Source organism: Halichoeres trimaculatus, unplaced genomic scaffold (genome assembly GCF_033239565.1).
Source record: "Halichoeres trimaculatus isolate MK-OKI-2021-1 unplaced genomic scaffold, fHalTri1.1 fHalTri1_scaffold_22, whole genome shotgun sequence".
Lineage (NCBI taxonomy): Eukaryota > Metazoa > Chordata > Actinopteri > Labriformes > Labridae > Halichoeres > Halichoeres trimaculatus.
Genome location: NW_027437200.1, coordinates 8603437 through 8619119, shown reverse-complemented (window position 1 = coordinate 8619119; position 15683 = coordinate 8603437). Strand labels below are relative to the sequence as shown.

The 15683-nt window shown below is 41.7% G+C and overlaps 1 protein-coding gene across 1 annotated transcript in view; it reads right to left on the bottom strand.

Moving 5' to 3' along the window:
• fam113 (family with sequence similarity 113) overlaps positions 1-15683 on the bottom strand; it is a 28824-nt gene continuing 13141 nt past the window's right edge. Inside the window, exons 8-9 of the mRNA XM_074661890.1 lie at positions 3922-4008; positions 1-882 (exon numbers count right to left, since the gene is read on the bottom strand). Of these exons, the coding sequence (XP_074517991.1) occupies positions 752-882; positions 3922-4008 (218 nt within the window). The 3' untranslated portion in view covers positions 1-751. The remainder of the gene's footprint in view (positions 883-3921; positions 4009-15683) is intronic.

Genomic DNA, 15683 nt, shown 5'->3' with positions numbered 1-15683 from the left:
TAAAAAAAAGTATATAAACAAGCTCTTCCTCCTGACATCACACTGAGTGCTCCTCGTTTCAAATTCAGGTTATAGAAAACTTAACACATTTCACACTCTTCACAGAGCGGATTTGACCCATGGGTTGAGGACTTCCATCAGGTTTGTAGTTCAGATCTCTGGGTCAAATATCTGCAGTCTGACTGTGCAGCTCGCAGCAGAGACACAGGGTACCTGTGTGTGGCCTGCTGCCTGAGGCTACAGATCAAAGCTTGAGACGAGGAGAACAGAGGGCTGGATTTGATAGACATGAGCCTCTCTGTATGTGTCAGAGTGGAGAGGGATGAAGTCAGAGTTTGCATGAACTAACGCTGCTCTTACTCTGTCTTCACACTAACCGAGCAGCCAGGAAGCAGAAACCATTTTATCAGTCGAGAAACAGCGTGTTAAACTCTATCATCTAAAACCAAAATTAAATTGGATTTTGGAACATGCTGAAACACCGAACAGGGAATTATAATGCAGGTATCATAAGCAGTGCCGTGCTTCCATCTAACCTTAATTACTAATCTGATCCACACATCCAGAACCAGCCGAACAGTTCAATTCACTTAACCTCCCTCCCCTGCATCCGCTTTATTTCCTAACAAGTTTTCTCCAAACCAACAGTGACTCATCTTCTGGGAATTATTTCTTTCTCGTAAATCGAAGCGTTAATGTTGCATCAGGAGTCCCCGTGTCCCTTCTCTTAATGGGTTTCTGTGTCTGCAGCTCACCAGCCGGACGCAGAGTGTCTGGGTGTCTGAGCAGAGTGATGGAGGTATGGGTGGTAGTTGTTGGGCCTCCACATCCTCCTCTTCCTCCGCATGCAGCGATCATCAGCTCCATAACGGAAATCTTCATCTGTGGAAGAAGGAAATCACAGCTCGGACAGTTGTTCTCCTGCTCTGTTGGACTATTCCCATTAATCTTTTGAGAGACTTTATTACTTTAGTTTCTTTAAAATTATAACTTTATAAATATTAAACAGAGCATCTCTCTCTGTGAGGCAGATTTACCACAGCCCTGAGGGGAATCTGTGATTTAATGCAACATTTTAAAAGGACAAAACCAGACACCCTGCAACTCTGTCTGGGTGTTTAATCTGACTTTCAGAATTTTTCATAAATTTCCCCAAAAACATTTTTTCAGCCATTTACAGCCTGAGCAATAAGATGTAAAGAGGATATCGAGAGTCAACAAACAAGGGCAATACTTGGGCATTTCAGGGGCACAATGACTCTGAAAGTTCAGCTGAAGAGGTAAAGGAACACTCGACTCAGCAAACAAGCCTCAGCCCAGACATCGCTATACGATATGTTTAGAGTTTCAGGTTTCCAAGTTTATGTTCAATCTTTGCTGCAGAAAAATGTTTATTTTACTTGAGTTCTGTCTCACTTCCTCATCACTTTTCTCCTGGTATAATAAAAGTGATTTCATTTCTGAAAGATCCAAAAGGTTCTTCTGCAGGATGGTGCAGTTAGGAGGGCTGCAAGAAAAATCTATTTCTCCAGTCAGAGTTACAGATTGTTGAAATTATCTGACCAATGGAATATTGAATTGCACAATAACAGTGTGAATTCATGAAAGACAAATGTCTGAATTTAACATGTAGAGTAGTAAAAGTCTGAGCCACTGTTTTTTTGAAGGAGGAATAAGAAAGAAATGCTGATGTGAGAAAATCAGAGTATTAAAGAAGCAAAAGTTGCACAAAAATAAAGTTTGGCTGTTGGTTTTAAATTTTTGTTCCATCAACATAACAAAGATCAGTGATTGCAGCTTTATAAAAGGTTCATTTTTTATGCACGGTGAGTGTCTCCAAGCTGCCACATTTCATGCAAAAAAGGCTTTTAAAATCTAACAGTGAGGTCAGGTGTGCAGCATTTGTTGTCAAGTGAAGTTGGAAGTTTTTGTTTCTCTATAGATACTAGGCTTTAAACACAAAGTTCCACAGAGGGATTCATAAAAACATTTTTGAATACAATAATGTCTGCGTGTTGATCTGTAACATCTCAATCACAGTATTTTTAAGTCCTATATTATGCAAAAATCACTTGATCGAGTCTTTTAGTGAAATTTGTGGCTCTTTGGCTTTCCTCCCAGCCCACAAAATGTGATATTTAATGATACAAGCTGCATTTAGTAGTGCTTGTGAATGTAAAATCCTGACCTAAAATGAACTGTTTGGAATTTTTGGGGTTTGCCGACGTCAGCGATTCCCTTTTTTGACCAATCAGGAGCTAGTCTGACCTGATTGGTCCACTGGAGCTTTTTCAGGCATTAAAGTGCACAGTGTTCTTCCATACTGTCAGTGTGAACACACTTATGAACTCACTATTTAGAGCACAGGGCCCCAGCCTGTCGATCATGATCGACTGGGCGATCTTTGAAGCTTTCCCGGTAGATCTTGAAAATAATAGAAAAATGAATCACTCCTCATCACGCATGATGGAGTTCAGCCCCGTAGCTCACACATTCTTGACAAATACGGACAATGGCTGGAAAAATTGCTCAAGGAATTCAAATCGGAAAAAAGAATCATCAAAACTGTTTTTTAAAAACAACAAATGAGTTTTCCTCCAGCTTTTGGTGATCAAAACTGAAAGCCTGTCAGCTTTCATATCACACTATTACTGTGTGTCTCTGTGCAGGGGTGTGTCCAGACTGTCAGACTTGGGTGGCTCAGTGATGGCAAGGGGGAGAGGGGCAGGATGTGCACACTTACAAATTGTCACCATTTATCTTATTTAACTTCAGTCTCCACTTTACGAACCATGAATTACTATAAATGTACAGATATTAAATCCCAGTTTATGGTATTAGTATAAAACTGTATTATACGTAATGTGCGTCAGCCAGTCTATTATTTTAAAGCAAGACTTTAAAGACAAAATTGATGAGATAAACCTTTGAAATACTACAATATGGACATTTAAAGCAGTAATGCCAAGAAAATATTTACTGAAAATGCTTTGTGCAACATTCCTTATTACTCAATTAATCACCTTATTAGTTTGATAGACACACAGTCACATGCAGACAAATCAAAGAACAAGCGTCATCTTATTGTCAGCCACCCTACTGAGTGTCTCAGACTGGCTGTTTGTAGCTATGAGCCAGACTACAAGGCACTCACAGACATATTCAGTCAGCGCCACTGGTTATCTAACTCATCTTTTATATGATGTTTTGAAGTGATGCTGCTTTAACATGTAACTGATGTTAACTGCAGGTAACTGAATGGCACTGATTGAGAATTTATTAAACACTAAAGTTCCATTTTCCCATAATGTAAAATGTTAAGTTGTCACATTTCAGTTTCAGCAGGTAAGTAAACAGCTTATAACACTTAAATACGAGGGACTTGAGTATAATTCATACATGAAGGCTCGTTAAAACTGGAAACATAATGTGTCTTTCATTTTTCCTCAAGCCTTCAATAGGTAGATCTTTCATTCACGCTGGTTGGGTTTAGAGATCTTGGGCTCAAAAAGGTTGGTGACCACTGATTTAGAGTGCAGGTGCAGAAGTACGTGAAGGGGGTTGCAGCACTGGACTCCACATTGACAGTAGACTTCAAACCAAGCTTAAAATATACAAATCCAACCCTGAAGGTTTAAGGGATCTGAGGTATTTGTTTGATTTAGGGGAGATGATCATCCTCTGAGAGGGGCTGGGGTCGAGAGGGTCTTTACAAAGGGTTTAGCTTCTGAACATAAAAGTTTCACGTTTACTTTCTTTGGTAAATAAATTTAAAGCTGGCCGTTTGGTGAGCGTTTGGTTCCTGTTGGTAAAAAATGTATCAGTTATGTTAAAGTGAGTTTTATAAATTTATTCATGATAATAGAAGAGCACGTGTTCGCTCCAGAGCTTCACCGTCATCACACAGAGGAAGCTTCATACCTGGACTGAACCTGGACTTCAATGTTGGGCTGTAATCCTGGTTGGGTTGAGCCACTGGGCAGCTCCAGGGGTCCGCGGGCTGACGGCCTGTCAGGGAAAAGAGAGCGACATGCAGCGCCCAAAGAAAAACAGAGTTCAAGTGAGACATTTCAAACAGAAAATCCAAATTCTGACAGTTACTGGGGAGATGAGAGAAAGAACCTTAAACAGGAGTCTTTAACAAGTTCTTTAACATTTGAGATGCCAAAAGAACTTTCCCTGTAAAAAATAAATATAGCTGATTTTCTTTAACTGGATTTGAAAACCAGTTTTGGTTTAAAACAGTTAAAAGCATGACACAGTTTGTTTTTGTGTTTGGTTCAGCATAAATGCATGCAGACCAATCTGTTTTGTCTGCGTCACTTGGAACAATAATTTCCTCTGAGGTTAAATGAACAAACATTAGCTGATTGTACATCATCTCCCATCATTGTCCTGCAGCAGGTCACATTGCTGCTCTGGTGTCAGAATCAATTACAGTAATGAGTGTGACATTAACACAGACTGAGAGAGGAAGACCTTTAAACTGAGATTAAACACTGCCCAAACATTGTCAGCCTCAGTGTCTGAACCTGGAGCTTTTATTAACCGTGCATGCATGGACTGCACATCTAATAAAGATTTTTAGTGCGTGCTGATCATTGTGTGTGCACCAGTTTGAGCCTTTTTGAATCATTTTCTTATATTGATTTACCATCAGAACTTCTAAAGCTGTAGCTACATTACACAGCAAAACACTTAGCCTTAGTGAAGTTTATTTCTAATGGTTTTTATTTTCTACGTTAATGGATTCACTTCAAAAGCATCTGCAGGAGATCCAGTCTGGTCTTTCACCAACACAAAACAGTCATTTTCTCCATCACTCTCTGCTGGCTTCCAGCTGCTGCTCACACAAACTTCTACGTCAAAGAAGGAGAGTGTTATAAATACTATGAGCGTTGCTAGAGGTTTGACCCTTTCAGAGTGCTCACATCAAATTCAAACCCTATATTTTTTGCTAACACAAAGCCCCTGCCTACCTGGAGCTTCTCATCCAGATCTACACCCCCTCTGGCCTGCTGTGCTCTACCAGAGAAAGGCACCTCGTGCTCCCATCACAGCAGGGCTCTGAGTCACTGGTCATACCCTTCACTGTTGTCCACCTGTGGCTGAATGAATCACTCCATTCAACTCGTAGTCCTCTTCTTACTTTAAGAGCTCTTTCGGGAACCCCTAAGCACTTAAGCCAGTCTCTTCTCAGCAGGCATGAGTTACCTGACCACATTTGATCCACAGTCTCCTTTCAAAGCTGAGAAACTTTCAGACCCAGCTCTGTGTGAGTAACCCCGGACAATTTTTAACACCAAGCTATCACGTGTTGATGACAATGGGACTTATGAAGATGAAGTTTTGTGATAATGAAAGGCTGTTCAACTGCTGTGGAAATTAAAATATAAACAATAATACGCCAACATGTGCACCGCCACATGTGCACCGCCACATGTCTGATCAAACCTAGAACAGTTTGTAGTTTTCATTCATCTTGTTTCTGTCCTGGCTGGATCTTTAGTCACATTTCCACCAAGCAGTCCGGGTTGGTTCACTACGGTTTGGGATGGTTTGGTACAGTTAAGCCTGATCCCATTTGCGTTTCCACAGCAAACTCTGCCCTCTCGTGGTAGGCAGCGTGTAAGCAACAGTGTGGCGTCCTAACAGTTTACCCCGCTAATAAATCCAACAAAGAAGAAAAATGCGACACAGTAAACAAAGAGCATAGATGGAAGACATGCAGAATTTCCTCCTCTCTGTGATTGGCATGTAGCTCTTTGATACAAAGTGTAATCAAGCTTTGTTTCAGAGAAGTCTGTGTGCCGCCAGGAGAAATGCAGCCGCTGTCGGGGTAAGAGACGATTCTTTTGACCAACCAACAGTCGGCAGTGTGTTGCTCCACCTTCCAAGAGTGGATCGGTTCAGTCTGGCACCCATACGAAAGGGTCCAAAAAAGTAGGCCGGCTCGTCTTGGCTTTTAGGGATCTGTCCCAGGATAAGTCAGTAGAAACGCCGCAAAATACTCGCCGTACCGAGACGAACTGAACAGGTCTACTTGGTGGAAAAGCAGCTTTTGTTTAAGGGGAGACAATCAGGAGATATGTTGGATTATTACTGACCTGAATCCTAAACAATACACAGCCCCTGCTCATAAAAATGCAGTCCCTTTGTCTGTTGGTCATTCTGAGACCTTGAACTACACAGAAGTGCTTAACTTTATTTTTTCATTCCTATTTCTACCTAAACAGAGAGGATGAGCACTTCACAAGCTATGAAGTAGCTACGAGAGAGTGAACATTTAAACAGTGTTTGTAGACAAAGAAAAGAAGTTGGATATAAAAAAGAATGAGAGAATGAGGTCAATTTTGATTGACACCATTCTTTTGTGAAACTGAAAATGTCTATTTTAAAGTTAACACTGAGACAGCAGCTGAGGTTTGGTCGCATGATTGCCGTGATCAGTCCCTCTGGCAGATTAAAGGTGGGCAAGGGGCTTTTGAATCCCTCAAAGGGGCTCTTTAATAACCATTGTGAACTGGTCGACAGGATAAAGACTCTCCTCTGAATGAGCGCTGATTACAGCTCTGATGCAATCAATGGACCCAGCCGAGTGGGCCGGCACGTCTGATTGGCGAGTGACGCTACGAAATCTCTACAACACCGGAGAGAAAACGGCAGAAACAGGCTCGTGGGAGTTTTTATTAGTGTCAGAGCTGCTTTCTATCAGGTGTTAAAATGTCTGTTTCAGATATGTGGAAAATCAATTGGAAAAAATGTCAGATTATGAAAACGTGAAGTTTGATTAGGCTGTCTACATGGTGTCAGTGCTGTGATGGAAGCTTTCTGGAGGGACTCATGAAACTCAGTATGTGCTGTTTTAAGGAGTTACAAGCTAAAGCAGAGGGGAATCAGTGCTGCTGGGCCTCAGCTCTTGGTTTGATCTCCATCACTGTGTCCCTCAGATGTGTGTAGGCTACTGACTGAACATGAAATAACATCGCTTTGTTTCTGTTTCTGTGAGCTTTGAAGCCAAAAGAGCCACCTCCACAGGCTCCTATATACTGTTCTGATGCAACCAGGGGATGCACAGAAGCAACAAGTAGCATTATGAGACCTACATCACACCTACACCGTTGACCAAAACAACCTTTAAAATCACAGACAAAGCCTCTAAATCCCAGAATACAGAACACAGTCTTTTGTGGATTTGAGGCAGGCAGTTCTAGTTTTGGAACGTTCAAGGACTCTTGTGGTACTGTTTGCTAGATTTCTTCTCACCATTCCTCATCTTTTCTACAAATCCAGCAGAGAATGTTTCAGGAGCCTTTGTCATCAAAGAGGCTGATCATGATGCAACATCCACTCTTTGTAACATCAAATATTATATTCAAACAAATTTCTCTGAGTTGTGAGCACTTGGATCAACAGGGCATTGCCAAAAGTATCTGAACATTCCACAAAGTATGGGAATTTTTTAACATTTTTCCGGGAGAACGTGTGTGGTCAGGCACTGATGTAGGACGAGAAGGCCTGGCTTGCAGTCCCCACTATAATTTATCCCTAAAGTCTTCCATCAGGTTGAAGTCAGGACTCAGTGCAGGCCGCTAACATTCCTCCACACACCGAACTAAAAGTAATAATACCACCGACAGTGGCCTGAGAAATATTTAGTAGTGAGGGAATTAATGAATGAATTTTTCAAACTGAATCCACAAGTGGTAACCCAATAGGTAGGGGTGTAACAGTACGTACCTTGGTTTTAGGGTCACGGTTTGGTACATTTTCGGTACAGTATGGAACAACGCAAAACCATTTATTAAACCAAAAACTTGCCATTATACAGCGAGGGGGAAGGCTCTTCAAGCTCTGGTTGGTCGTTAGCAGCAGCCATGATGCACAATTCAGACACAAGCTCCTGTGGCCACGGAAGCTCTTTGATATTCATCTTCTGATTGGCTCACCGTGAGACGTCACGTCCACATGATATGCACATGATCACAAAGCACGAATCACAGACCACTTTCCTCATGAATGTTAAACCACCTTCCCTGCTCAGCCAATCATAGACGAGTACTCACGTGAATATTAAAGAGCCAAACTTTTACTGTACTTGTTCGAATACAGCACTGTACCGAACCGAATGGCCTTATGGAGCGGTTTGGCACGGACACATGTACTGTTACACCCCTACTAATAGGGGTTAAAAATGATTTTATATGCCTGTGACTATGGAAGTGACTGGAACACCTGAATCCAATGACTTTGACTGGTGTCCTGATACATTTGGCAATAGAGTGTATCTTAGCATAAGCCACCGAAGTTTGAGAAACATTTACTTAACCTGTATTTCAGTCCTTTAGGGGAAATCTGCTGGAGTCCTTTCACCTCTTACATTTGGCAGGTTGCGCCCATACCAATCGTTTTGCATTTCGAGGAGTACACGAATGTAACTGTTGTGTTTATTTGCTTCAATCACACAAATAACTAAGTTTGTTTGGGAAAGACGCAAGTTTTGCCAAAGGTGAGGTTAATTTCAAACAATACTGGCCTGATATCCAATAAGGCTGAGCAGTAGAACTGAGGGCTGGACTCGAGTGAGAAATTGATGCCACCAAAATCTACATTCTTATTAACTTGTGTTCATTCTCGCCTTTACAGTGCCTTCTCTTACAGTAATGATTTTATGTGTGTTGGTGTAAACACAGCAGTAGAGGCAAGGTGTGTGACCTTTTGCACAGCCAGTAGAGGAAGCTTTTATTTTCTGGCCTCTGGAGCTACACAAACAGATTCTTGCAAACAAGCACAGCCTGCTGGAACATTTTTTTTTTATTATTATTCTGGTCAGAGATAATAAAATAAATAATGACAAAAAATTTTTCCCACTCAGTTTTTTACCCTGAAATGCTCATCCCCAGTAAGAATGATAAATTAAATCTTATTTGACGACCAATGGGAACTGTTCAGTGATTAATTGAACATCCCTCCATCCCTCAATTTTTAAGGGAACACATTTTTTATACTTCATTGATGACTGATCCTTTCTGTCTGGTGTCTTATTCTACCTTTCAGCGCACCAACTCCTTTCTTATTAATATCTTACCAACAGCAGCAATAATTCTTGCCTCTGACCTTGTGACTTCTTGCAGAGGTACACAACTTTTCTCTGCTGGTAATGGGGAGTGACAATTATAAACTTTCCCTGGGGAGCAAAAGTTGACTTGAAGTCCACAGAGTTGCTGGTTTCTGTTCGACATTGCTGAAATAAACAGAACTGAGAAAGATCAACCACAGCAGGAAACGGCAAGCAAGACTCCACAACAGAAACAAGACTCACAAACCTGGTGTTTGCTGAGAGACCATGCTAATTATTGACAATCAAAGGGAAAAAGAGCATTAACAACCAGAACGGGAAAACTATTTTGGTGGATGGGGACAAGCGCTCCGCAACAACCAAAAAGACTTCTATCAGGAGAGACAGGCTGCAAAGTCTGAAACAAAGCAAAACAAAAACATGAGCGAAAATCCAAAAGACAATAAAAGTAAGCTGCAAAGCCAAAAGCTTGCAGCTGAAAGCTACGACAAATAAAGCAACACCTGCACGCTTGTCCAAGGAGACAACTTGAGCTGATTTCCCACTGGACTCAATATTATCTCAGTACTTCCAAAACTTTCTACATGTAATCCGCAAGAAGGCGCAAAATAATTAACAGTTATTTATGTCTGTGTATATTTACAGATTTATCCAACTCAGGGTTTACAGATTTATTGATACTGACCACCATGATTACCAAAACAACTGCAGATGGACTGCTGAAAACACAAACAGTAAAGTCTCCATTTCTGTGTTAAATGTCTAACTTTCAGTCACAGTTCAGCTGAAGGGTTAACCTCAGCGCTGCCTGAGGTAAACTGCAAAGAGGAAAATAAAATAAAAACTGCCAATTTGACAGATTTCAGACAGAAGATCCTCATTCCTATGTGCCAGTTGATAATAACACTTAACTTTTATTGTGCTTACTTCGCACAATGGCACAAATTTGAACACCTCAGCACATCATCCAAAGCTGCTGCATGCTTTAAAACTGCTAACTTTGCAGATGCAACAATGTGAAAGCAGGAAGGGTACAAAGTTTTCAAGGAATAATGAAGAAAGGTAGAAAAAGTGTTCACCAAGGCCAAAAGCCCTCTCTGCATCCAGTTATTTCACTGCAAGTCAACAAGTTTAACACAACAACAGAAAGTAGCAGACCGCGCAGGTGGACTGACGACATTTGCAAATATAATTATTATTCAGAGCTGTACAAACATGTAAACACAGGGGACAAGCAAACAAAAGTACACACTGAGGCATTAAAAAACAGACAAAAGAAACAAACTAGCCTTCCATTCTCCAGTAATCCTCATGCAGCAGTTCCAAATTGAAATGAATAACTAAATGATGTTTGATTTATTTAATTTCCAAAAAGTCTGTCTCAAGAGGGGTAGAACAAGGATAAAACATTGTGCATGGCTTAAAAAGCTGAATAAATTAGTTTATAAAGTTCTCAACAACAAAAAAAGTTCCCCAAACCTGTTTGCCAAAAACAGTATGCTTTATCAGTAAAATGTTTCAGTGGAGGCTGGGGATGTCTTTTGTCTCTTAATAATAAAAATATTTATCTAAAATTTTTTTTTTTCTAATTTATGATTTTTCATGAGAGGTGATGCTACACTGGTCAGCTTTAACATCCTGACCACTGGGTTACTCACAGGTCAAGTGAGTATTTCTGATGATCTCTTTACAAAGATGGATGTGAAATGTCAGGCAGCAGATGAACATTTTGTCCCAGAAGCTGAGGTGTTAGAAAGAACAAACTGTGACAGGCAACTGGGTCAGTGTCCATGCTGACCCCTGTCCACTGAAGAGTCTATAACGGGCACAAAAACATCCAAAGCAAAGAGCAGAACAAGGTGTCCAAGTCTCAGGAATCATATTCATTTTCCAGCATGTGGAAGGTTGGGTGTTGGTGTGTTGCTCCCCTAGGGAGGGAGACACCAAGATGCTGTGTGAGAAAAAGGAAAGCCAGCAGAGGCAGTAAGGCTGCTGGGACACCTTGGGCCCTGCATGTGGAGGTAGCTTACCCTGAAACTAAAGACCAATCCTATGGCTGATTTGTGGGTGCCAACATCATGAGCAGCCGTCATTACTGCGGCTGTGACAGCATCAGAAATGTTGTTAATAAAAACTTTACGCAACCACAAGAGCACTGTAATCAGGGGGCTAAAATTCCAGTTACACTTAAAGATTCATAAAGATTTTGCCCACAAATACCCAATTAAAAAATCATGTAAAAACAAGTGTGAAACTGGGTCCAGATGTTGGACTCACAGCTGACCTCCAGAATTCACTCATATATCACTATTGTGCATAACAAGGGTCTAACAGCAACACAATAATCAATACCACGAACACTGGGTTCACAGGGTTCCAGACTGCAACCAAAATCATTGCATATGCGACATTTTTTTCAGCATGAGCCAGTAAAAATTTCATGTGGTCGCGTTTGTGTGAGTGCATATGTCTTGATTAGAGGTGCACCGATCACAATTTTCTGGCATATCACCGATCTTTAAAAAGACTTATCTGCCAATACTGATTAGGGCTGATACCGATTTTTATTTTTCAAAACTGGCGGCATAAACCTTCAAAGTTCAAATCTTATTTTATTGAAAATCACTGAACAATACCTATGAGACAATAAAATCTTTATGTTTTAACTTAAACAACCAATAAAGTGTCCTGAGTTTTAGGTCTGAGAGCAAAAAGCGACAACGGCTGGCTGTCAGACCCTCCCAGAGGTATATAAGATCAGTTTCATATGTAAGGATGGGCCCCCAAAATTAAGGAAATCGGCACCGATCTATCGGCTGACCAACCAATCAGTGCATGTCTGATGATAACTGGGATATATTGTGTGAGTGTAAAAGGCCCAAAATGGATATGTTGGCATTTACCTGTCCAAAACAGTGGATTTTTGCTGTAAATTAGGGGTGTAAATCACCAGTTTCATGACAATACGATATGATATTGATTCTTTGGACAACGATGATATTTGCCGATATCACAAAGTCTGTCACAATACGATACGATACGATTCAGGGGCCTTCGATCGATTCAAGACGATATTATGTCCCCACTGAACACAATCAGCAACATTTCACCTGAGGCAAGAAAGAAATACAAAACAATTTTGATAGTTTTATTACTGAAATGTGGAACGATGTGCTGACCTTTGAGTATGACAGTTTGTAGAGGATTATAGCCATCTGTATGATCTAATTATGTTTTAAAATTAAAACTGGTTAAATTCAGGTAAGGTACTTTTTTACCCCCACAATTACCTTATGGGTCTTACTGTTATACTGTAATGTTTGATTATATCAAGTAATGATACAACACTATAATTAAAATTACTGATTACACAAACTTCAGAATAGAATAGAATAGAAAATACTTTATTTATCCCCGAGGGGAAATTCAGGAGTCACCGCAGCATTTGAGAAAACGAAAGAAAGAAAGAGTATAGAAAGTGCAAAAAGGTTCATAAGAAATGAGATGACGACATCCCGTCCACCACTCGTCCACCACTCTCTAGCCCAGCCAGTCTCCACCTCCACAGGGTCCAGGACTGAGCCTCCCCAGCAGTCTGTTCAGTCTCTGTCTCCTGGATCCTGTTTGCTCACAGCAGGTGAAGCTCCTCCAATGTGGGGCCAGCGTCCGATGTCAGCTCCGTCAGCCACGTCCGTGAACAGCACGATGCCGCTGAGTAAGCACAGCTAGTTCGTCCAGCCCCCCGGAGCTAGATCCCACGTTCCCAACAACGATGGATGGAAGGATGGAAGGTCGTCACCTCCCAGCTCACTTCGGAGAACCAGCACGTCGTCCTCACCTCCTCCTCCTCAGCTCCAGGGAAATCATCAAGCCCTACACTAGTTAGCATTGACATGCTACAGGCTGCTAACAGCTAATTTCGCATGTAAACAATGCAGCCATGGTTACATGTAGGATCTCCAGACAAACACAGGAGAAAAGCAGTCAAAAATATCGCCACAAAAAGTTTGGTGTCCATGACCAACAATGAATCATATAAAGTAATGATCCACCCCAAATACAAAGATGACGAAAAAGAGACGAAAAAAATTACAAGAAACGGACAAAGAAGAGAGAGCTGCTGCAACAGGCAGCTACTTGGACAGTGCCTAGCAACGAGGTTGGTTATTATGGACCTCCACAATTTGTCCATTTTCTATCAAACCAGCTTTGATTTTAATTAAACCCAAACATTTCTATTGTTCAAAATTAGAACTATCAACTTAACTAACTTAACATTGATAGTTTTTTTTACTGTGATGCCTGATAACCACAGTTTGTATGTCAGTGTGATCAGACTTTGTTTCACTGTGTAATAGTCGATGTGGAGGAGGAATGACAATAAGCTCTCGCCGTTTTACTTTTTAACTATGTGAAATTTCATGAATCAGTGAGCTACAAAAGCTAATTATGAGATAACATTGCAGTCGTGTGATGATGCACTCCTGTCGTCCGTGCAGCATGCATCCTCTGCAGGATACAGGAGAGCTATTTTATGATTGGCCGATATGTCTGGCTCCCTTTTAGCTCTGTGATGCTAACAGCGTCTTGCTACATGTTCGCCTACAGCGGTGTGACTCGGTGGGCGCTAAACAGTACATTTCACAGCAGGAGAAATATCAGGCGTGGCGTGTCAGAGAGTGAAAAGGTTCAAATGTGTGTCTCATACGCTGAGTGTGTGAGGCTCAAGAGGAAACTTCAGAACAACTCGCGGATGGCAGAAAACGGACATGCGTGTCCAGTCGGGATTTCAAAATAAGGGCGTACATTAAAGGCCACAATGATGATCAATGTTTTGACTTTCCATTGATGTGATTGGATCATTGCTTACCCAATCCATGTATCGATGTATATCGATGGATCATTACACCCCTACTGCAAATGTTTTTGTTTTTCATTTTTCGACTGCACAAGCACCTTAACAAGCTATTTTACATGATGGTGCAGCTTTAAAAACTATTTAAACTCAGGAAATTCACTGTAAGCAAAACAAACTTGGGAGTACAGGGACTGGGCTGTAACTTTAAAGTGTTCTGTTTAAAGAAACTCTTTGCAGGCTGTGAGCTCATGCATCAAAGTGTCAGTATTGGCTGTGGAGCAGTTTCCACAGTCTACTCGTAGTAGTCGTATAAATCTTTATCTTTTAAGAGGTACTGATGAAAATTTTGAGCAACACAACTTACCAAAAACAACTTCAAACAGATGTGATGTTTGATTAGAAATGCACCTTACATCGAGGGTTATTTTATATCTCCTCTTGATCTCTGTAAAAACTAGTATCAGAAATACACCTCAACTCTCTGCACAAACCTAACCATACAAAAGAAAAAGTTATTTCAAGTTTCATCCAATTAGACCAAATTTTTATTTCCAATTAGGTTGTGGGTAATCAGAGCCCGGAGTGAGCCAACACAGGTCTGGTCTGGTCCTCCACCTCCTTCTGCAGAGCCTTGATGACTTCCTCCTGGTGTTTGACAGTGGAAGTCAGCTCCTGGCAGCTGCGGTTTTTCCTCCTCAGGTGGAGCTTGAGGTTGTCCAGCTGCTGCACCATCTGCGCCTCCTTTCTTTGGAGGTCTCTCTGGGAGGTCTGGAGCTCAGTCTGCAAAGCTTCATTGTGAGCTTCAAGTTGACTCATCTGCTCAATGTGGGATAACCTGAACTCCCCACAGCTTCTCAGTCTGGAGGTCAGCTTCCTGCAGGTGTCTCTCTTCTCCTGCAGCTGAGCTGAGAGGTTCACCAGCTGCTTTTTATTCAACCTCTCCTTCATTCCTGCACTCTGGAGCTCTTTCTTCGTGGCGTCATTTATCGCCTCAGGTTGACTTTTTTGCTCCAGGTCAGAGACTTTGTGAGGAACTAGAACAGAAGATCTTAACTCCTCCTGATCTTTGAGGAGCTGCTCATCCCTCTGCTCTGCCTGAAGCTTTTCTTCTCTGAGCTCCTCCACCTCCTTCTGCAGAGCATCAATGACCTCCTCCTGACCTTTCATTTTGGAGGTCAGCACCTGGCAGGTGTCTGTCTTCTCCTGCAGCTGGGCTGAGAGGTTCACCAGCTGCTTTTTATTCCACCTCTTGTCTCTCTGTGCACTCTGGAGCTCTTTCTTCATGGCGTCATTTATCGCCTCAAGGTGAACTTTCTGCTCCAGGTCAGAGACTTTGTGAGGAACTGGAACAGAAGATCTTAACTGCTCCTGATCTTTGAGGAGCTGCTCAGCCCTCTGCTCTGCATGAAGCTTCTCCTCTCTGAGCTCCTTCATTTGTGTCAGCAGAGCATCAATGACCTCCTGCTGACCTTTCTGTTTGGAGGCCAGTTTCTGGCAGGTGCCTCTCCTCTCTTTCAGCTGGGCTGGGAGGTTTGTCAGGTGCTTGATGTTTAACCTCTCCTTTCTCACTGCACTCTGGAGCTCTTTCTTAATGGCGTCATTTTTCGCCTCGAGATGAACTTCTTGCTCCAGGTCAGAGACTTTATGAGGAACTGATACAGAAGATCTTAACTGCTCCTGATCTTTGAGGAGCTGCTCAGCCCTCTGCTCTGCCTGAAGCTTTTCCTCTCTGAGCTCCTCCACCTC